Raw genomic sequence first — 24,785 nt, forward strand, 5'->3', positions numbered from 1 at the left:
TCAGACACAACAAAATAGATTGCCAGATTTTGCTAATAAAAATACAGAGCACCTAGTTAAACTTGGGTTGCAGATAAACATTAATTTTTTTAAATATAAGAATGTCCCAAATATTGCATGAGAGTACATAAAAATTATTTATTGTGTATCTGAAATTCAAATTTCGCTGGGCATCCTCTCTTTTATCAGGCAATACTATGCAGAGACATTTTAGTAGTGATGCCTTTCTCTCCTATTAGAATGTGAGTCCCTTTATGGCAGAGATGAAATAATTCATTATGTATCAGTGTGTGATACATAATGAACACACAACAGAATTGTATTAAATGAAAAACTGAATGTAAAGGACAAATTTTAAAGATCCTCAAATTTGTTCTGTCTTAGAAAACTCTTGAGTTTTGAAATTTTTGTCAAATCTTCCATTATGCAACCATTATCTACCTCCAGAAATATTCCTTTTCCTTGTAGGTTCAACTAATATAATCTCTTCTCATCTCTTTGTTTAAACTGTTCATATTAAATAGTATATTATATTTATTGAGAGTGATAAGACTCCCAGAGCTTTGGCTTATACACGAGTTTGGATTTACAAAATGCTCCAGGATGGTACGTAGGTGAGGATAAAATGGATCTAGTTCACCAAGCTAATGTTTTAGATATAGGTTCTGTTTGTCTCTGTCTCTGCCTCTTTCTGTTCTGTCTCTGTTTTTCTACGTAGATTCTCTCTGAATACATGCATACATAAATTTATATATATGTATATTCTGAATGAAGGTGTGTGGTTTTGCAAGTTTATAACTTCAACTCACAATGGCTAATGCAAATTAATCAGGTACCATGTCTCAGAAATGACTATGACCCCATTAACACTGTGAACTGTGAGTTGCAGTACATTTTTGATGTTCCTGCTCTGCTGATGCCTTCTCTTCTCCCATGCCTTGGCTGTTACAGTGACCTATATTCCAAGGACCTCAACCTCCTACTCCATCATCCCTCCCAGGGATCATCAAAACCACATTCACTGGTCCTCCAGTCAGTTTCCCACAGCTGTCATTCAGTCTCACAGAATTGGCCTCTATCCTGAATCCCATACAAACCTCAATAGCAACGACTACTCCCTCAAGGTGGCTTTTGTGCCTTCCCAGGGAATGACAGTAATATTAACTATGAGAACAAAATTAGCAGAAATCACATATTCCCCTTCCCTTTTTACTAGGGAAACTTATTTCAACAGTGTTGTTGTTTGGTGATCTAATTCAAAAGATTGACAAGTGATGTGATTTTTTTGTCCAGTAAGAGAAAAGTCAGGGTTATGGTGGTTGTTGGATTATTCTTGCAGGCTAGTGGGGTATCCTTGATAATTGGAACCTACTGGAACACCATAATTCCCCTAAGCAAACCAAGCTTCCCCTAAATAGTGGAAGTTCTTAGGAGTTTCTTTTGTGGTCCCTCCTGTGTGGTATTTCATATATAAGCTGCTCCACTGGGAAATTAATGTTTGTCACAGTCTGACCCCACTCAATCTGCTCAAATGTAATTCACACTGTTTTTTTAATAGCATATGACATATGCTTCTTTCCTTCCTGTCCTCACTGCCTTTGACATGATTTTTTTCCTGCTAGTCCTTCTTGTTTAACTACACATCTCTAGGAAACCTTTCCAGCCTACTCCAGTCAATATTAAATAAAACTTTCCCTGAACTCTCAGTGCACAGTCAGTTTATACATCTGCATACTTCTTGTAATGCTAACAAAAAAAATGGCCCAAAATTTTCTTCCTATATGGAAACTCATATGAGCAGCCATCAATCCCCATCATAATTCTTGTAAAAGTTGTAGCATTTCTGTTTCTGTTCATGGGAAGCATAAGATCAAGGATCAACTTCTTAATATTGATATGTGTTTCTGAATAAACACTAAATGGTTTCAAAATCTGTTATTACATGACTATAATCTATTCCTGAAGCAACAGCAAACTGCCATTAGCTTGCACATTTAGCCAAGTGTTCACAGGCTGGGATATTAGCAAGAACTCGTAGTAACACTTGAAATACATTCAGAACCCAATTTTATGTGCAGTAAGTTTTCTTTAAAATTTTTAAAGCTAGAATACTATTTTTGAGACAAGAACAAGACACAAGAGTACACACTGTACAGATACCTACTTGAAATTGTTACTAAGAATACATGGGATAATTCCACAACTTGGCTTTCTGTGCCTTAGATGGGACTCCTAAAAGGCTCTAAAGTGGGTCTCATATACGAAAAACATGTACTAATAGTTAAAGGATATCATATAAATGAAAATCTCATAAATTTTCAGTGTAGAGACTACCACCAATTACCTTCTCATTGTTTCCTTTTGGCTTCAAATTAATTCAACAAACATTCAGGGAACACCTATTGATTTTTTTTTAAGGCCATTTTGCTAGGATCTGGGGTTATAGTAATAAAGGCAAACTCCCTGCCATCAAGGCGCTCACAGTCTAGTTCCGAACACCACCAAAGAAAAGAGCACATGAGGGTGACATTTCCAGCTCTAAGGCAGCAGAAGGTATGTATTATACATTTTTTGCATACCCTTCAATCAAGCAATAAAAAATCTTCCCGTTCGACCCTGTGGGAGGAGGCACTTGTGTGGTTCGGTCTGGCAGGACCACCACCGTGTTGAAAGTTCTCCCAAACAGCTGTGCCCAGCACGGCAGTTTCGTTGGGGTCTAGGGAAAGGGCAGGGTCAGACTGGTCACAATCAGGGCTGGAGATTTTTTGGAGTCAACTCTCCCAAAGGCAATGGGGTCTACTACTTTATTAGGAAAATGGAAAGAAAAAAGGGAGGGAAACAATGTACCCAGGCGCCCCCACCACATTCTGATTGGACCCACTTAAGCATCTGCAGAAAACAATAAAATGAAAAAAACTCTTAGAGGTGAAACTCAAAGGTCAACCTCTGGCTGTGCGGGACAATGGGTGTCCGGCCTTCCCTTCCCTTCCGAAGTGATGAAGGAGTTCCAATGTTCTGCGAACATTGGAAACCCCAGCGGATCCCTCTAACTCCAGGGCAGCGAAACCACTGGCAGCGGACAGGGGGAGGATTGTCGGTGTGTGAATTGCTACTCTGGGATCCGGACCCAGAGCGGCAGCCGCGCCCCTCCGCCCCCCGCGCGACCCCGGGTCCGCTGCACGCTCCCAGCGGCGCGGTCCTGCGCCCCCGCCCCCTCCAGAAGCCGCGGCGCGCACAGCCCGGCCAGAGCGCGCACCCGGCACTCAGGCTTCGCTGCGCTCGGAGCGCTCAGACCGCGGCCGCCGCAGCCGGCGAAAGAGGCAAAGTCCCGCACGCCGGAGGACATGCGCCTCGGCTAGCGGCCCCGGGCCTCACCACCGTGCGTCTTTCTCCAGATTATTCCTCTCTCGCTGTCTCTGGCTTTCTCTGTCTGTCTCTGTCTCTCTCTCTCTCTCTCTCTCTCTCTCTCTCACACACACACACACACACACACACACACACGCACGCACGCACGATCTCACTTCGATCTATACACTGGAGGATTAAAAAAACAAAACAAAACAAAAAAACAACATTTCCTTCGCGCCCCTTCCCTCTCCACTCTGAGAAGCAGAGGAGCCACACGGCGAGGGGCTGCAGACCGTCTGGAAATGCGAATCCTAAAGCGTTTCCTCGCTTGCATTCAGCTCCTCTGTGTTTGCCGCCTGGGTGAGTGAGAAGAGCTCGGTGGGGTTTCAGCTCCGGGATCGGTGGGATGAGGGTGGGAGCATTTCAGCGTGTCCGCGACTTGCCGCCGCCGCCATCTAGCCAGGAGGAAAAAGGGACAGCCAACTGGGCTCCCACGGAGCGGGCGGCCGCGCGGTGCGGGCAGCTGCGTGGGATTTGCGCGCCCCCTCCCGCCCCGCGCCCTCGCCCTCGCCCCTTCCATGGACCCGCCGGCATTCGTTCCCCGAGCCCCAGGAGACCGAGCTGGGGCTACTCGGATCCCTGCCGCCACCGTTCTTCTCTCCTCTTTTGCAAAGTGTAGAAATCGCCTTTTAGATATACATAGGAAGATAAATAAATGACCAGAAATACAGCTGTGATGCGGGGCTGCGTACTGTACTGTCTTTTTTGCTGTTCATTTTTATGCTACAGGTATGATGGGCTTAAATGGAAAGTACACGTGTCTGATGTGAATTGCAGACACACAAACACACCTGAAAGGTAGTAACAGGCACAAGCACCAACCTGACTTTTCAGGGGTTTTTTTATTACTTTAAATTTAGTCATATTCAAGTCTGGGCAATTACTTACAAAAAAAAAAAAGTTCAATCAAAATCTCTAGGTTTTGCCAGTGCTGCCAAAATCGGAGGAGAGCTGCAGGTTGATATACTTATTGATAGATTTCATTTTTCATCCACACCCTCCAGGTTGCATTTAAAACCGAAATTGCATTCTGAAATAGCCAGTTTAAGCATTCCCTTTACCTGCGATGCAGACTCAAGTTTTCCAGTCATTTTCGAAAAGTGCAAGATTGGACTTTTGCGTTTTATTAAAGAAATGCTTTTTTTTCCTTCATGATTTTCCATCGCTATAAAATATAATGGGTTTACGCATTAACCTAAAAGTTACAAAGTGTTGTACTTCGCTTTCTGAGTACACATATTTAATTCTTTTCAGAGGCTCCCAATTTTTAAATTTTAGATGGTTCATAATAGAGTAGATATTAAGTGTACATTTTCATCCAATAGATGGTGCTGCTCTTGGCACAGTAACCTTTACAAACAGAAATTATTTTTAAGTTCTAATAAATGAGAATTACATTGCAAATATGGTGATAATTGCCCATAGACCTCCACACACATGGACATAATTTAAATTTCAAAGGCTTTATGAAAGTGCTCAGGGGTGGTGTGATGCACAGTTGACACATAAGACATGCAGGAGAATCTCTGGTCTCCATTGATTCTAAAACCTTACAGTCAGTTCTGGAGAGGGGAAGACATTTTTTAAAAGTACATGGTCATCAAACACACACCTGTTGAATTCACATTTCTATTATAGATCTATTTTAACAATGAAGTCAGGTCCTCTTAGTAATTGAATTATTTAAATAAATATCACAGTAGCAAGGAAATAAACCAGAGAGTATTGCTTTGTATGTCTTCAAAACCACATGCCCAGAGCATGTTGTGGATCCTTTTGAAAAATAAAATTCACACGTTATACAATTCATCTTTTTAAAGTGGTCCAGTGGTTTTTAGTATATTCGTGAAGTTGTGCAGCTATCACCACTATCTAATTCCAGAATGTTTTAATAACCCCAAAAAGAAATCCCATGTTCCTTAGCAGCCATTCCCCATTCTCCATGACCCCAGCTCCTAGCAACCACTAATCTACGTTCTGTCTCTATAAATTTGCCTATCCTGGACATTTCATATAAATAGAATCATGCAACTTGTGGCCTTTTCTGTCTGTCTTTGTTCACTTGGCATAATGTTTTCAGTTTCATCCGTGTTATAGTATGTATAAGTACTTCATTCCTTTTTGTGGCTGAGTAATATTCCATTATGTCAGTATACTAAATATACCACATTTGCAAAGGTTTTTCTCTGTAAAGCATTATTTGTAGCCTATTTTTGGTTGTATAGTTTTCAGTTTGTTGGACATTTTCTTTAAGTCTTTGGTGATGTAAAGTTTAAGTGTAAAGAATTTAATTAACGTTTAAAGACTATCACAAGCTTATGTAATGCTACTGAATGTAAGCTTGCATTGGAACTCCAAATAAGTTTTGTTGAGACTGGAAGGTGACTGCTTTTGTATTCCTCACCATTTTAACAAAGTTGGCCTTTTACACAGTTGCCAACAGGCTGACCTGGAGGCATTGGCAACGTCAAGTAACATAAATATCTTGATCTTGGGGCAGCATGTTTTGAAAAAGTGAGGCACATTATCTTCAAATGGAAAAGTTAGGCTCCATTTCAATTATTTTTCACTCAGCAACTACTCCAGTGTTTGTGGATGCACTTACCCCTCATCTTCAGTGTTCTTAGAGCCAATGAGGTAGCCTGACATATGTAATAAGTGCTCAGTAAGGGTCTGTCAACTGACTAAGGCTTGCTATACAGGAGAACAGCTCAATACAATTTGAGCATTAGGCTGTCGTTCTTACCATTATCCAAGAACAAGTTGTAGAGTTCACTAAGATGTTGATTATTGGCAATTAAGAATGTCTTAGTGATCAGATCATATCATTTTGTATCTAAAATGTCCTGATGTTTTGAACTGGACATAATAGACCAACTGCTTCTTTCAAATCACTTTCCAGACAAAAAATTTATCAGAATACATGAACCAAAACAAATTTTTCTTGACCCACTGAACAGGTATATCTTATGGGAAAAACTAAAGTGGCTTTCCTGTAAGGAGGCTTAACTATGAGTCATAGGGGAGAGGTAGATATTTTAAGAGCTTTTAAGGAATAATTTCTTCCAATTAATGGGAGAATTCAGGATCTTTGAATTAAGTGAATTATAGTGCTGAAAGGTACACTAAGTTCAAATGTATAAGTATTATTATTAAATATGTAATGAATCAGATTCTGAACTTTTCAGTCACGTCTTACTGCTTTAAGAGCCTCATTAACAATAAATTCTACCCAACTCCTCTGCAAGAATTAACTTCTTAATTTATGCTGGTTATAAAGTCTGTGAAATTCAATATGTTGTGACTCTCAGTTTGGTCTATTTATCCTCTGAAAACAAATTGTAACCACATATAAAAAATATTCATGCCTTTTTCCCAAATAATAACTAGCCTCTATTCAGAAAATTAATTCCTTTTGATTGCAGAGTTGCAATTTTCTTTAATTCATTTCTCTCTCCTGTTTACATATACTGTGGTTGCTTCCAGTCAGGGAAGTTTGCCAGGAGAAATCATTTCACTGATGAATTCATTTCTACTCTCATGTCTGCACTAGAGATTCAAGATCTTGCTTAAAATTTTATGTTGTGGGAATTTTGCTTCTGGCAAAAATTCAGGTTTTTCTGGAAGCATAAGCTGCGTTTTCTCATTCCCTTTAACTCCGAAAAGATTTGAGTACTGTCTAAAGTGAGAGATTTGCTTGACCACCCATTTGCTGACCGTTCAGACTGTTGCATGGAAATGGAACCCCCTCAGTCAGGACGAGAAGATCTCAAAGGAAGGCATAATTAAGAAGATGAGCCTGTGTTTCATTTTCAGTTACCATCTACTCAAGTGTCTACTAGGTGCAGTTTCAGCACTGAGCATTTTATGTTCATTTTCTCATTTCATTCTCCTCAAAACCCTTTGATATTGGTGTTTTCATCTTACACCTTTTACAAATGAGGGAACCCAGCACAGAGAACTCAGATAACTTGCCTAACATCACACATCCTGATTCAGCCTGTGTATTCCTTCCCGCTCCAGAGCCTGAGGCTTTTCCTCTTTTCATTCCCAGTATCAATTTGCTGTTTGGCATTCACTAGGTTGCTTACATGTGACGTGATGGTACATTTCACAGTCCCATTTGCTTTTCTGAGAATCCCTTTCATGATTTTGCCCATGTACTCTTGTATTACTTTTTTATCCTTTTTTGAAAATTAAGGCATAATTTACATTTTTACCATCTTGAAAGTTTTCACAGATGCATATGGTCATGTAGCAATCACTGTAATCCAGATACAGAATCGTTCCAGCCATGCTACTTTAACTACTCATTCACTAGATGTTCACTAAGTGCCCGACATCTGCAAGGCACCATGCTAGGCGCTAATAATTCAGCCATGCATCAACATAGACTTAAAACTCATGATGCTCACAACCCAGCTAATCTGATTCAATCCCACAATGAAAACTGTCTTTAAGTCTTGTTTTAAAGATACCTTTTCTGTTCACAACTAGTTGAAAATAAGTCTTTTCCAAATATCTCTTAATGTGTTGAATATGTTAACTCTCAAATATTTTAAAATGCTTCCTACTCCATTAAGAATTCCAATGGTAAAAGTCAGAGCCAATTTAAATAAGAGAGAGATATGTGTGTGTATACATATATAAATGTATATATATGCATATACATAAAAGTGTATATATATATTTATGTGTTTGTGTGTGTATATATATATATATATATATATATATAAAATTGTATTTCAACTTTTAATGTCTTATTGAGATTAATTCCTAGAAGTAACTTCAGGTTACAAAAGGAAACCAATTTTTCTCTGTGTTTGCAATTTGTCAGAGACATGTATAGCATAATGTATAGAAATTAAAGAAAGAAAAAGTATCATATAGCACAATCTTAAAACACTTATATTTTAGAAATGTCCTGTTTAATACCATAGCCACTAGGCAGATGTAGCTATGTAATTTAAAATTTATTAAAATAAAACAATTCAGTTCCCTAATCACACTATCCACATTTCAAGTGCTCAGTAGTCTGTGTGGCTAGTGGCAACCACATGGGACAGTGCAGACATGGAACATCTCCATCTGGGCAGTGTTGTTTTGGAAAAACAACAAAAAACGCTAGTAAAATAATGATTGATAGAACTCATGAGGAGTCATCAACTCAACTAGAAAAATTTCTAAAGTCCTTGAAATTGTTTGAAGTGTTCATGCTTGTGAGTTAGTTATGGTTTGTATTGTGTTAGCCTGCAAACATCCTAGAAACACGATGGGGCCTTTGGTAGAGCAGCAATAGGTGAAAAGAGTTCAATGGCCACTTTGTAGCCTTTATGGACTGAAGTTGAACAGAAGAGATTAACCGCTGGTTCGGGAGTGAGTGCTCTGCTCCCATAGTACATTTTCCATAATTTGTTCTGTTATCCACTGTATTGTTTTTCAATTTATCTGTCTCCTCGACTCGACTACATTATTTGAGGGTAAAGAATCCATTCTTACATTCTTCATTCATTCATTGTTAAATTCATTCATTGAAGAATTCAATGAAAAGTTCAATCAACATTGCATTCTTGAACTTAGCACTTACTGTAGGTGCCAATAAATCTTTAATGTATAAGGTTATAGAAAGATTGTACAATGAAGCTTCTTAGAAAAAAAATAGTTTGTTGTTGAGACTGGCCAATTTTCACTGGTCTTTCCCTCTTTTGATTATGATCTCAGTCTGGGAGTAAGGTCAGCATTCACCTTGACCTATCCATCTTTAATGTCACTTCTGGTACGCGAACTTCAATTTCATTGATTCTCCCAGAAATACACATAAGCATATAAGCATCCTCTATGAGGCTGGAGCTGTCATGAATGTGATTAATGCCTGTACAAGCATCACATAGATCCAGACACTATCTGTACATGGAAAATAAAGCTCCTGTGATTGATACTGAATGTGTACTTACAGAAGCAGTCTTGAGTGAGCTTTTAATTCTAGATGAGTTGGCACCAATGAGTTTTGGATACATCCCAGGGGGCTGGAACATCAAGTCAGCTAGTGTGCCACTTTGTATGTGTACAAGTGCATGTGCCTGTGCTGCTTTGCTGTTGGGGAGGCGAGGGCAATGGGAGATGCAGGATGGTCAGTAATGAGTAAATAAAGTATCTTGAGCCCATGAACACTGTATTTTCAGTCAGCCAAAAGCTATCATATTGGTTTAAGTCTTCTCTAGCCAAGAAGGCCATAAGAGATAGTGGCACAAAACAGTTTTGAAAACCAGGCAAATGATGGGAAGTGCAGTTTCATCATGTGGATGTACGTGCTTTTGGAGTTTGTCAGTAGTTTTATCATTAATCCTAGAGAGGATGTGCTACACAAGTTTAACTCTGCACGTAGCAAATATTTAAACTGAGTTGAATTCAAATGGAATGGGGCATGGGATCAGTTAAAAATCTTCATAGGAGTCAAAAGCAGAAAAAAAGGAGGTGATCTTTTGTTAGGATATTTGCTTTATTTTCTTCTGACCTACCTTCCTCCCTTCCTTTTTTCTTTCCTTCCTTCCTTCTATTTTTCCTTCCTTCCCCTTTCCTCCCTTCTTCCCTCCCTTCCTCTTTTATCCTTCATTCCTTTAATACCTCCTTCTTTTCTTTTTCTTTTTTTGTTGCTATTTCCTCTTCAGCTTCACTTTTAGCATGAGTTTAAGATAATTAAATAAACTTAAGTTTGCTCAGCACCTTGATGAAAAGTTTGGTAGGGAAGAGATTAATGCTATTTGAAATCATTAGTTAAAAATATTTTTACTGTGTTAATATCATTTGGGGGTCTTTGTAGTTAACATAATTTTTAAAGTATGAGTTGACAGATGTTTCTGCCTAAATATACCAGTGTGGTAAAATGGGCTGATTGTCTTTGTTTTCCCCTTCTGATATTTGCCCACAGATATTAAAGTAAACTCAGTTATGTTGGATACTGATTAATGTGAAGTTTTTGGCCTTATTCAATAAGTACAAGTCAATTTATGTGCACGCTAACAGGGGATAGTTTTTTTACAAGTTTCCTTGGAAATGTAGTACTTGGGTATTTGGAAATAATTTATTCATTAGTAAGAAAGAAGGATTTTCTGTTAGAATATCCGTAACTATGATGAGAATACAGATATCTTCCTGCTCTTGGAGAAACGTTCTACCCTTTCCCTCTGCCTTCCCCTTTAGCACTTACTGGATAAATTTTCTACTTTTTCACTGTCACTGACTGAACTGCCTATTTCTTGAATCTAAAGCTCTAATGTATTTACCTAAGGATGGGTCTCACTATGAGCTCTTTTCTCTGAACTGATTAACTCAGTACCTTCAGTAGGAATAAAAAAAAAACTTGATTTTTAAAATGACCCCTTTAAGCAGAGATCATAGTAATAACCAGAGTCTTGATTACATGCTTAGAACATGCTGGCCAGATATAAGGAAGTTTTTAGATGTTCTAATGGTTTTTATTCATATTGTCATCAGATTAAAAATGATTTCTATTATTAAATTTTTACCCACTTGCATTCTGACACATTTTCTTGAATAGGATATGTCAAGGTGGTGTTGTCTCAGCTGCCACACAGAGTTGTGCAAAATCATGATCTGCCCAAAGGAGCATAAAGATATCCTTGAGGAGCATGTGGGATATTATTGTCATGTGTGTTTTAGTGCACAAAAACGCTGACAACCATTTATCTAGGTCGATAATTCTCAATCCTGGCTGCATTTTGAACTTACTTGGTGTTATGGACTGAATGTTTGTGTCCTCTCCAAAATTCATGTTGAAGGCCTAACCTGCCGTTATGATTGTATTTGGGGATAGGGCCTTTGCAGGGTAATTAGGTCATGAGGGTGAAGCTGTCATTGATGGGTTTAGTGTCTGTATAAGAAGAGAAAGAGACCAGAATCCTCTCTCTATTCACCATGTAAAGACACAGCAAGAAGGCAGCCATCTGCAATCCAGAAAGAGAGCCCTCACCAGTAATCAAATCTGCTGGCCTTTTGATCTTAAACTTCCCAGCCTCCAGATCTGTGAGAAATAAATGTCTGTTATGTTAGCCACCCAGTAAATGGTATTTTGTTATAGTAGCCCAAGCTGACTATGCACCTGGGAGACTTTTAAATCATACTGATGCCTGGGCATCAAATCAAGTACTTCATAATGTATGGGTGCTGAGCCCAGACATGGACATTTTCTTAAAACTCTCCAGGTGATCATAGAGCACAGCCTGGGACTAAAACCACAGATCTAGGCCAACTTCATGACACTACTAATCTTAGTTCATTTTTCTTAAGGTGGAGATATTGGCAGGTTTTATGCTGTCCTAAAACAAAGCTAGTGCCCCAAGACAAATGTCCTGGAAATTTTCCCGTCTCTCTCTCTTCTTAAGGCAGTTTCAGTTTCAGAGTAACCCTAGAAGGAGGAGTATGCTCTATGGTGGTTGACCTCATAGTCTTTGAAAGCCAGGGAAACTTCAGGCCAGGCAGTCTTGGAGTGGGTCCAAAGATTCAAGTCTATCAGCTGGTAGGAGGATAAATGAACCAGCTTCTGAGATGGGGACTCCAAGTGACATTTATCCAGACACAGGCACATAGTATCGTTCATTTCATCAATGATACATATTCTTGTTCTCTATTATTTATTTTCTTTCTCCATGCATAATTTGTTAGAACTTGGCTTTTTGTTTACTGTTATGAAACAGATATTAAGATTTAGCTATTGCTTTTTCATTTTAGCAATTTGTGTTTTTTGTGAAATTATTAATCAGGTATAGTCTATTTCTTTTTACTGTATTTGAAAAGCACCAATAGCTCCATTTAAAAATTAACAATGAACTTTTCTAGGTGTTTCAAATAACTCCTTTAATATACTTACTAGTGACGATGCAAGTACAAATTAATTTAATGAATTGTTTTCGAGCATCTTCTTTGGGATAAATATTCCTCCAGAGAGACTATTCTTCTCATGGCCGGCTGAACTTTTACAAGATAGAAAGATGCATACATAAGTAGGTCTCATGCATGATGGAGTTTCTGGTGAATGAGAGTGTGAGCTGTGTGGAGATATATTTAGTCTTAAATTCACCTCTTGGAAGGTTTCTAGTAGGAGATGGGATTGGATATAGACCATTCAGGATAAATGGATAGAGCTTCAGGGGTCACCATGGGAGCAAAAGGCATCAGAGGCATTAAGGTTGGCATGCAGAGAAACATGGACTGAAAGTGAGAACATGGTAATTGGAGGGAGGGGACAGTGGGGAGAGGAGTATAACAGAAAAAGGTCTCAAATGGTAGGTAGGATTTACAATGGCCAGTCGAAGAGTTTTGAGTTTGAAATCTATTCATTGTACTATGGGAAATTACTAAAGGGTTTTGAGCAGTGAAATGGCTGGAATAGATCTCTTTATTTTAGGAAGATAACTCAGGTATCGGAGCATAGGATGGATTGAAGCCGAGGGAGACAGGGAATCAGGAAGCTTGGTTAAAAGCCTCTTACATGGTGGCAGTCACAGTGGAAATTTATAGATCATTTGGGATATAATAATGTCATCCTCTTTATAGAATTCTTTAATGTTTAACAAGCACTTTCAGATACATTATCTCACTTGATATGAATGTAATTGGTATAATTGGTAGGACATTGTGCCATTCTCTGGAGTGAGTCACTGGTGATCCTTAAGGGAGTGTCTTCTCTGGGAAGGTGAAGATGTAGCATGGAACACATGGAATCAGAGAAATATCCAGGAAGGAAACGAGAAGGTAGCAAATACATACAAGTCCACAGAAGTTGATAACTTGGAGGGAAGAAAGAAGAGAGAGAAATAGAGGATGGTTGCTTGAAACCTGATTATTTGTTGAATGGTGAAACTCTTAAATGGGTTAAGACAAGGCAGTAAATGACTCTAGACATTTTCTCTGAACGGATTAACTCAGTGCCTTGAGTAGAAAGAAGAGGAAATAGTGCTGCTAAAAATGATTATTTTTTTTAGAGATTAGAGTCACAACTTAACTAAAACAAGCAAACTTTTTTAAAGGATGGATTTTAGCATATTTATAGTTTTAGGTTAATCTTATCAAATGCCAGTCTGAAACTGCTTACTTCATTCACCTTTCAAACCCTTGTATTTGTCCTTTTTACAGTGAACACATGTACTATTGTGACATTTCAGCCAGCATTCTGCCAGTACACAGGCTTTCTTAACCACAAGTTCAGATTACTTGAAGGCCATCATATTTATGTCCATAAACTAGCATCTTTGTAAATTGCTTACAACTTGTATTTTATATAAAAATAGTGTAATGGAAAATAATGCGTAGAGTAGGCTTCTCAGTTTTCGTTGTTGCTGTTTCTGAGACGGAGTTTCACTCTTGTTGCCCAGGCTGGAGTGCAATGGCGCAATCTCGGCTCACTGCAACCTCCACCTCCCGGGTTCAAGTGATTCTCCTGCCTCAGCCTCCCAAGTATCTGGGATTACAGGCATGCGCCACCATGCCCAGCTAATTTTGTATTTTTAGTAGAGATGGGGTTTCTCCATATTGGTCAGGGTGGCCTCTAACTCCGAACCTCAGGTGGTCCACCCTCCTCGGCCTCCCAAAGTGCTGGGATTACAGGTGTGAGCCACTGTGCCTGGCCAGTTTTTTCTTTAATTCATGAAAAATACATAGGATTGTTTACTCTATGTCTCTTAAGATACATTAAGATACATGAATTGGTAAATTAATCAATCATTAAGTTCAGGAAAGAGAGAAGGCAGCAGCTGTCAAGACTGAAATGTAAGCATATTTTTTCCTTATGTAATGAAAAAATATAGACATGTTGTGCTATATATGAGTTGAATGCCAAATTTTGTCTATTTTAAAAGTATGACTGAATCGACTTTCAATAGAAGTATTTGGTTACTGTAAAGTTTCCTTTGATGGCTTTCAGATGGGGAAATGACATGTAATGGTTTATATATATAAATACATTTATATAAGTATGTTATATGGAAACATATGTATATGTGCATATATGCATCTATATACACACCTAAATAAGGACACATATAAATGCATATATGTCAGTGCATATATATACACAAATGCACGTGTATATTTCATATATATGCATTTTTTTCCTGCTGCTAAAAACTGATACTGCTTTATTTTGAATGTTAAAAGATTACATCCTTTGGAAACATCATTATGTTTAATTGTAGCATATATCCTGGATATTTTGAGCCTGACATTTTCCTGCCTCCAACATAAAGGACAGAAAGAATGCTGCTTCTTCCTGTGACCTGAATACACTGTCGGCCCTCTCCAAAGGGTTTGGGCCCAGTTAGAGCAGTGAAACTCGGTTCAGCACATGGTTGTTGAATGTTTACTGTGTGCTCCGCACTCTCCTTGGTCTTTTTAAATAAATTCTTTTTGTCTTTGAAGAGTTAATCTGGTTACAGATATGAATTGTACCCTGGTGGGAGCATACCAGAAAAGAGAATAATAATGTAAATGCTAGACTATTTGGATGAGATTTTAAGTCTGTGGAAATTCAGAAAAAGGAAAGACAAAGATATGAATTCATTTTTTTTTAAAAAGTCTCTGAGCATGTGAGCAGCACTTCTTCCTTTTGAACATGGATGGACCATTTGCAGTTGCATTCAGTATTATGATCCTCCTTTGTGCCCCTCCCCGTCATTTTTGCTACATTCAAGAAACATAACAATAAATAATAATAAGCCTGTATTACTCACTTTAGGTTATTTGCTTAAGGAGATGCTTGAATATGGAAGTTTGTTGGTTTTTGTCTCCAAAATGCATTTAGGGTTCCCCAGCATTCCACTTTATCACATTCAAAATAATTGGGTAAGTAGGAAAAGATATAAGCAAAATGTGTATGTTAAAACACTCTTCTTATATGTTCTGTTCAACACCTACCACTAGAAAAATGTCACATAATTTCCACAGTTAAGTCTATCCCGACTTGAGCCTTAATTTTTGGTGGTAGCAGCTGCTATTTTGCGACAAAGGTAAACTCTTGGTGCCAAAATTTCCAAGAATGATTTAGGATGCATATGATTTTTGGCCACTCTGGAGAATTTTGAACGTAGATGGCAATGCTGTCTGAAAAATGGATCCCTGTGAAAGATGCACAGAGAGTGAAATCACATTTAATTAGCCAAGAGTGGCTAGTGTATGTTGCCATTAAATCCTTTAAATTACAACACATCTGGACACCGTCCATTCCACAAGAAAGTATCCAATGATGCTTCTGTCTTATCTGTGAGTCCAGCTTATTTTCTCCTAACTTCTCATTACTTTTTAACTATTCAGCATTCTTGGCATAAGAAATCAAGAAAACACAAGATGCTTCCATGTTTCTCAATAAATTATTCAAAATGTTATACCAACCCCTCCCCACCCCCAAAATGGCAAAATGCCCATAAGAAAGTATTTCAATTCCCTATTTGGAAGGAGCTTTTCAAGACATCCTCTTTTACTTCACATTTTAAAATTAGAATTCTATAGCATCTGTCAATTTGGAGAGGGGAAAAAACACTTATAATTTTTACAAACATGACAAGAGTCTAAGTTGTATTAGACTTGATGGCATTCAGGCAAGCAAAGATCAAATATTCAGCCGAATAGTCTCTCTGCTAATGATAATGACATATAAACCCTTTTATGGTGACATGGGTTGGGTCTTCTACTGGCAGAGAAAGTGTATCTTTATGCGATGAGTTCTCACTCTTAAATACAAGGGGAGTGCTGGTTTTTAAAACGTGAGGCTTTGAGACTGTAGTACACAGTTTGCTGGAGATGTGTTTGGGTGATTGAGCTACTGGGGAAAACGCACTGAAAATAGGTCATCAAGAAAAGATTGATATAGACTTTTTTGTGTGGAAGTAATTATGCTTGATTATTGCAGTCTGTTACTATCTAATATGCCAGACTATGAAGTTTCAGTGAGAAAATATTAACATGTGCACATATAATCCTACCTAGGATCTGTAGACTGGAGTTTAAGTTCCTACTGATTAATCCTCACAGGGTCTTTATCTGGTATTCAGTAATAAAGAATGGAAAGTTTTTTGTATATCATATATGTTCTTGTTCATTCACTTAAAAATCCCAAACATGTACGTTAGTTCATCAAAAACACAGCTGAAACATTCCACTCTATTAAATTTAACACACGCACACACATACACACACACACACACACACATAGCCATAAAAATAACAACAAACTCATCTACTATCAAAGTAGGAAATCTTCACCAGCCTACTTTCTTGCCAAGATGTATACTGTTCAATAAACACTTTATAATTATTACTTATTTGACATAAATTATTGCCTAAGGCCAATGTTAAGAGACTTTTTGCAAGTTTGTAGCAATGACTATTGAAATGATTTAAGGAATCGGATTATTAGGACTTTCTTTTTACATAATGTGTTTCCGTAATTCTCAGAAAGCAATTCTACAACTGACTTTAATAACAAAACACAATACAGGTATGCCAGGGTCCCCATCCATGGAAACCTTTGAGAAAATAACGAACAAAATTTTGTGTTTTTTCTACTCATCAGGGGAAAGGACCTATAGGTTCTTTTGAGTTTTGATGTCATGTGATACTCTTACCAGGGCATGCAAAGTGCTTCAAGACCTGAACTCAAGCTACCTGTCCAGCTTTACTTGAATCTCCACATGTGTGCTCCTTCCCTTTGGCTCAATCTTTTCCTTGTCTTGGGGTGGATTTGGGCCCCATGCATTCCTGTTGTCTTTTATTTTGTCTGTGAAACTTTCTCTAACACATCATTGTCCCCTTCCACAGGAAGGGAAACATCATCTCACCCATGATGGTACAGCACTCACATTGCGTGTCTGTTGTTTCCATGACTGTATCTTCGAGGAGTCTGGTCTCCTCATGGGATATAGCCACTCCTCATGGGATATAGCCATGGGATAGAGCTCATGGGATATGAGCTCTAAAGACTTCTTGCTCATGTAGTAGGTGCTCAGTAAATATTTGTGGTATAAATGAGTGAGTGAAATTACTTCAAAAGCGATCACTTGAAAAATAGAAAATACAATAATTTCTGCCCAGTCAAATGTTAAACGTTGCTACCGCCTCAACTAATTCTGTACCCCCATTTGGCAGAGTAAGCAAGTTGAGATCACATTTGCAGCATTTGGAATTAGAATTCAATTCACCCTCAAATTCACTCAATCCCTCTTAATTTTTTTATTTTAAAAAAAGGTAAATAGAAAGTAGGTCAATCAAATCACATTCTCATTTTAACAGGTCCAAGAGTCTATATAGATTTTGAACTGAATTGGCACACAATCATGGACAACTTCCTAAGGGCTTTTACTCATGGCATTCAGAGTTTTAAGAAAGAAAATTAAGTGATTGGAATAGAGTACAATAGTGAATGCAGAAGAAGGGAAGAAAGATGACTGTAGCCAGAAACACGAGAGAAAGAGAACTATAAGTTTCTTTATTCTAAGTAGTGGTGGGAGAATCTACTTTTTGGCCTGCACAGCGGATGCACCATTTCTATGGGTAAGTTTTCCCTATGTTTCCTGTCAAGCCGGGGTTTTAATGAAACAAAAAGATACCGGATCCCTCTCACTAACACCTCTTCATCCCTCCAACACCCCAGCCAGTGCCAGCCAAGGGCATTTCTCTCAGTTCCTTTTATCCCTTTCTACCAAGAACAAGATCTGAGATATGTGAGATCCTGTTTGATTCAAGCTTGGAGAAAGCACTGTATATTTTACAGCCATTGGTTACCTGTTGCTGTCAATAGCTGTATTGTCAACAATTTATCATGGATTGAATGCTTTAAAATTTTTGAGCAGCATAAAAGATTTGTAGAGGAAAAGCTATTTTCCTTAGAAACGAGAGACAGTGTTTTTTGATGCTTCAAAGTCTTAAAAAATGTAGGAATATTAGAGTTATGCCTTGCCCTGCTTGGTGGGTTTTGAGTGATATTCTGAGACCATACATTTTGTGTCAAGAATCAGTTTCTCTTCTTTGGGCTGCTGATATTGTTTAGAGTATAGATGAAGACTCCCCAGTAAGACATGTAAAACAGTAAGGGACTGTGAAAAAAATAGATCTTGAAAAATAAGTCTATCAAGATGGGGCAAACGTTTAGGGGAATACTATCAAAGGTAGTGTTATGTTCAATAAAAGATGGCTGAAATAGTTATGAGACTAATAGACAAATGGAAATTATTTACACAAACTTCTGTAACTGCCCAGTTCTGTGAAAAACAAGAGGAAAATCCAATTCAGAAAACACTCATACCTATCAGAATTAGAATTAGGATAATGGATCCACCAAAATATGTGATCACTTACACTGAAAGAATAGCCATTACTTTTAACTTAGGGTGAATTTGACTAATATTGAATAATAGGTGATTTAAGAAATTATTTTGAAATGTTTGTTTTAATATGTCAGGACAAAATGTAATTGTTATAATTTAAGAAATACATAATTAAGAGAAAACAACACATCTGAGGGAAGTAATTATAGTGCTTAGACATTAGTTAAGAGACACTAAAAAACAGACTACTTGTTGAAATAGTGACGTTTGATAGAATATTAGCTATGTTATTAAAAGTTTAAAATCCATTATTTTATTACATAATAGCTAAAAGCAGCAATATTTGGTCTAATGAAGAATTGGCAAATAGCTATAAGCAATGATTAAGGCTTCTGAGGGACTTAATTTGGATAAATCAGGTTTTAAAACACAATTATATAGGGAATGAATTAAATTATTGAAGTTTTAAAATTATGAGCACAGAAAGGAATTATATGTTTAAAATTAATTTTTAAGAATGAATACTTTCATCCCACTTTCAAAAGGCTTTGTTTTTTTTAAAAAAAAAAGTATTTAAAATGAGGCCTGAGTCAAACATTTCAGTATGAGAAGCCTTGCACAAAATTTAGCTATTGTAGTTATGGTCCTTTGGAAGCAGTATTAGTCATAAAACTATGTTTAGTCTTTGTATTAGGATAAATTTACTTCGGCTTCTGAAGTTTTTGATAAGGATATATCTTCTGTGCAAAAGCAGAAAGGGCTGTAAAATACTAGAGAATGTAGAAAAAGGTACCATAAATTACTTTGGAAGGACTTCCTGCCATCCTGAAGCAAGGTTTTGTGTGAATGTTTACAGCTGACTGTCACATCTTTAGTTACAAAATTCAATTTTTTTGCATTATATCCATTCATAATTGAAACATTGGTGTTTTATTTCAAATTACTAGCTTAGCATATGATAAGCTAATCAGCAAATGTGGTTAAAATAATGGATGTTTCTTAACATGCTATTATTTCTACCATTAGAGAAAAATAAAACAAAACAAAAACTCCTCTCTTGAGTTCTGCCACATTTCTCCCCTTCCATTGCCTGCTAAACTTTTGGGAAGAGTTTTCTATAGTCACTATCTATTTTCTGTCCTGTCCTTTGCTCCTGAACTCAGTTTAAACAGGGTTCTGCTCCCACCATTCCAAAAAAAAAAAAAAAAAAAAAAAAAAAAAACCTTATCAGTCCCACCAGTGCCTTTGACGTTGGTGCATCCAATATTCAGTGTTCTTGGTCCTCACTTTATGGACCTACCAAGAGCTTTCGATTGTTATCATTGTGTCATTCTGGAGATGCTTTGTTCACCTGACTTCCAGGATGCCATACTTATCTGGCTTTCCTGCCATCTCACTAGCCACATACATTGTACTCCACTGTCTTCCTCAATCTCTTTTTCTAGTTCCTTCTCATCCCCCCAACTTCTAAACATTGTAGTCCTTAGAGTTCTTCCTTGGGCTACTTCTGTTTTGCGTCTACACTATTTACATGGCTATCTCATCCCTGTATTCTCTACATTGGTAACTCCCAAATTTGTCTTTCTAGACCAGAAGTTGTACCTGAACCCCAGTGTCATAGATTCAACTATCCATTTAGATATGTAACACAGTTCTCAAACTTGACATGTTCAAACTTGATCTCCTGATCTTCCTCCCGTCCCAACTCCTACTTCCGCTGTCTTCTTTATCCCAATAAATAACAACTGCACTCAGTTGTTTAGGACAAAAACCTTGGAGCCACTTTTAATTCTTCCATCTTACAGCCTACACATAATCTTCCATTGCAAATGTCAGTATTGCTCCTGGGTTACATTTTCTCATGGTCTCCATCCATTGCTACCTCCTATCCACACTTGCATCATGTCTTCTTGGGTTATTTCACTGGCTTCCCAGCTGGTCTCCCTACTTTACCATACAAATCAGCCAGGGTGATTTTGTTCAAATGTAAGTCAGATTATGTCACTCTCCAATTTCTTGTTTAACTCAGAATAAAAGCCAAAATCTCTACTCATGAAGTGTCCATCAAGCCCCAAATGCTCTGGCCTCCTATTATTTCTCTTTTTATTTTTTTTTAAATTACTTTATTATTATTTAGAGACAGGTCTCCCTCTGTCACCCAGGCTGGAGTGCAGTGGTATGATCAGAGCTCACTGTAGCCCTGACCTTCTAAGCTGAAGCAATCCTCCTACCTCAGCCTCCTGAGTAACTGGGACTACAGACATGTGCTACCATGCCTGGCTTTTTTTTTTTTTTTTTTCAAATTTATTGTAGAGACAGAATTTATCTATGTTGCCTGGGCTAGTCTTGACTTCCTGGACTCAAGTGAACCTCCTGCCTCAGCCTCCCAAAGTTTTGGGATTAAAAACTTGAGCCACCATGCTTAGCTCTCCTGTTACTTCTTCAGTGACCTCCTACTCCACTCTCCCCTCACTCCCCTCTTCTGGCCTCACTGTCCTCCTAGCCATTCTGAATCACCAAGGCACATTCTCTTCAAGGCCTTTGTTGTTGCTATTCTCTCCATTTGGAATGCCTTTCTTTCATAATTAGTTATGATCCACTTCCTCACCTCCTTTAGTTTTTGTTCAATGATACTTTTTCATTGAGGACTTCCCTGGACACACTGCAGTGATATTGCAACCACCTCTCTTCTCAAATGTCCTCTGTCTTCCCCTCTTTATTTTTCTCCTTAGCTCTTATCACTCATGCATTTTTCTAAATTATTTTATTCTCTATCTCTTCCCATTGGAATGTAAGCCCCATGAAGGTTTTTGTGTTCGTTCACCATGGAGCCCCAGACCCTAGCATAATGCCTGGTGTATGCTAGGTGCTTAGTAAATATTTGTTGAATAAAATAACCTCTTTTTTTTTTTTTAGTTTGATTTTGCTTGAATCCTATTTTGGCTGATATCACTGCTTCTTTTTTTAGCTTGTGTTGCCATATATAACTTGCATTGTCATTTTATTTTTGACAGTTTATGTAACTTTTTATTAATGTTAAATGAACCTTGCAAACATCCTATAATTACATTTTTTGACCTTGTCTGAAATCTTAGTATACTTTTTCAACATTCTTTCTTCATCTTGTTTGATTTTTCATATTTATCCATACTAATTGTGTTACATACTCTCTGGTTTTTGCTTTTTGCACTGTCTAGTCTTTGCATTTATCATTTCTAGGTCACATTTTTAATTATTCTAGACATTAACTAGTAAAATGCCTTAAGTTTTTTTTCTGTCATTGTCAAAAGCGAAACTGTTTTCTGAGTCCTGCACTACAGCAGAGAAGAAATGCATTACCACCCACCACCAGCAGCCTTCTTCCAGCTCCCTCTAACTTCTCTGTCACTGTCATTTAGTATTGTAAATACAAATTTGTTATTTTAAATACAGAATGTTCTTAAGTTTTTTTGTTCTTTACATTTTCTTTGGATAGTCATACAGCAGCCAGCCTAACAAAAATTATTTGTATTTTTTATGTCTTAGAGCTTGTAGTTGGTTGCTTTATACCATAATTTTAGCATTTGGGGTTGGGCTGTTCCTTGAAGTAATTGTTTAAAGTGTTGTTAGATAACTTGTTTTCTGTGTAAGACATATATGTTATGTCTTTTTTCTCTTCACATGTGCAAGACAACCTGGATGCAAATAAAATTATTTGGTTACAACCTTTTTTCTTACAAAACATATGGTCCCTGCTTTTTTATGTTATGGCATTTAGTGTTACTGAGAAAAGAACGGAAAGTTCCACCTCAAGGTCACTTCTTTTATGCAAGATTTGGCATACTTAATGGCTGCAAGAGGAGGTGGGGTGGTGGGATAGGAAATCTTCAAAACTTAGTACCTGCCTGGTAAAAGGAAGAGACACAGAACTCTGATTAGTTGAGGTATTAGACCATAAGAGTATTTTAATTTTCTCTCCATCAACAAAATAATTAAATATATTAAAAATTATGTATTTGAATCTTTAATATTTAACAAGATTATTCACAAGTATTAAATTTGGCTTTTCAATTTCACCATTTAAAGGGCAAAGTCATTCCTGCCTGATATATCTTAGAGTTCTTCAAGCATCTCAGATATATATATATATATATATATATATATATATATGTAATGTTTATATAAATGTCTTGCAGTGACTCTTAAGAAAATAATCAATTCTCCATAATAAGGCAGTTGGGATTTACCTGAAAATAAAGATAATATATCAAGACTTAGCAATATGCTAGCTTTTCAGCCATATATATCATTTTCTGCATGGTAGTGGGTATCTTTGTTTTTTTGAAAAATATTTTCATGATTAGAAAATTATACACAATCATTGCAAATATTCAGAAATAACATAAAATATATAAAAATAAAATTTATCCACAATTCCATCAGAGATACAAATTTTTAACATTTTATTTAACTTCTTTCCTGGCATTTTTCTACATGCACATACATACACACAGAGAGGCAGGAAGGAGAGAAGGGGAGAAAGAGGAAGAGAAAGGTGTACATTTTTAACAATGATTGCCCTATACAAATGGCTTGGTGATCTGCCTTTTGAATCTAAAATACACTGAAACTTTGTCATGTCGTTAAACATCATTTTTAGTCACTGTGTCAGTTAGAATATAGTTTGATTGCATGCCCAAAAAAACCCCAAATGGCTGTGTGGTTCAAACAAGAATAGGTTTGTTTCTTTTTTCTTTTCCTTGTCAGTCCAGACTGGTGGGCCTCTCTTTTACAAAGTCAGTCAAGATGGTTTGCACCGTGGTGTCGACATCCAAGCTTCTTTTATCTTGCTCCACTGTCTTGGAAGTATTACTCTCTTCCATATTTCCTGGTTAGTTCACAATCCTGTCAGTATTCTGTCAAATGAAATGGAGAAATGGGGAAATGGCAAAGCCTGTATATTCCCTTTACAGATACAATGCAGAAATTGCACTCTTCAGTTTGCCAGAACTTAGCCGCAAGTCCACAAAGAAGACCGGAAAATTTAGCATTTATTCTGGGTGGCCAGGTGCTCAGCTAAACAATTTGTGACTGTAGAAAAAGGGGGAAATGGTTATTGGGGAGCAATTAGCAATCACTGTCAAACTAGTATTTCATTAAAATATGTTTTGACATTTTTTTTCTGTTATTCACAATGCATTCATGAATATTCTTACATTTGGTTCCCCTGTAACAACAACTTCTTAATGATAGCCAAGGATTCCTAAGTATTTATAGGGTTCCAGATAGTATTTTAATTATCTTGTATATATTTTTTCAGCTGAATATAATAATATTATTAGGTAGCTACACTTCTATATCCTCCTTCAGGGATATGACTGAGGAAGTCTAGACTTATAATAGGTTAAATGAGAAAGTGTTGAACAACCTGATCGTGTGCACAGGGCTAGTAAATGGTTGATTGACATGAGACTCAGATCTATGTCTGAATTCCAAGTCCTTAACTCCTACTATCTAATCATTTTTTAGAAAAAATTTTTAGAAGGAAAAGTTCTGCCACAAAGTTAGGCATATTTCTAAGACTGTTGATTCACATTGTCAAACTGCACTCTGAAAAGCAGGTGCCAGTTGGTGCTCCTGTCAGCAGTATATGGAAGGATTCCTTTGCCAAAACCCTTCCCAGCATTAAATGCTTAACATACCAAAAGAACAGAAACACCACTCTAATACACCACTAATACATTAGTTGACATTTATTTGATGAATAATATGGTTAAACATTTACATTGGTATTTATTATTGTTTCCATTTCTTTTGTGAATTGCTTTTTGTATAAATCTTTTATTTAAATTGCTTTTTTTTTATTATTTGAGAAGGGATCTGCCTCTGTCACTCAGGCTGGAGTGCAGTGGCATAATCTTGGCTCACCACAACCTCCACCTCCCGGGCTCAAGTGATCCTCCCACCTCAGCCTCCCGTATAGCTGGGACTGCAGGCACGCACCTCCACACCTGGCTAATTTTTGTATTTTTTGTAGAGACATGATTTTGCTATGTTGCTTAGGCT

The 24,785-nt window shown here is 37.4% G+C and overlaps 1 protein-coding gene across 4 annotated transcripts in view; it reads left to right on the forward strand.

The window, feature by feature from the left end:
• Window positions 1-3,266: 3,266 nt before the first annotated feature.
• PTPRZ1 (protein tyrosine phosphatase receptor type Z1) overlaps window positions 3,267-24,785 on the forward strand; it is a 187,542-nt gene continuing 166,023 nt past the window's right edge. For 2 of the 4 annotated variants that reach the window (XM_009243178.3, XM_054559718.1), the window contains exon 1: window positions 3,267-3,708. In XM_009243178.3, the coding sequence (XP_009241453.3) occupies window positions 3,651-3,708 (58 nt within the window). In that variant the 5' untranslated portion in view covers window positions 3,267-3,650. The remainder of the gene's footprint in view (window positions 3,709-24,785) is intronic. The other 2 variants (XM_002818377.4, XM_054559717.1) reach the window with 1 other exon arrangement.

This window comes from Pongo abelii, chromosome 6 (genome assembly GCF_028885655.2).
Source record: "Pongo abelii isolate AG06213 chromosome 6, NHGRI_mPonAbe1-v2.0_pri, whole genome shotgun sequence".
In the NCBI taxonomy this organism is placed as follows: domain Eukaryota; kingdom Metazoa; phylum Chordata; class Mammalia; order Primates; family Hominidae; genus Pongo; species Pongo abelii.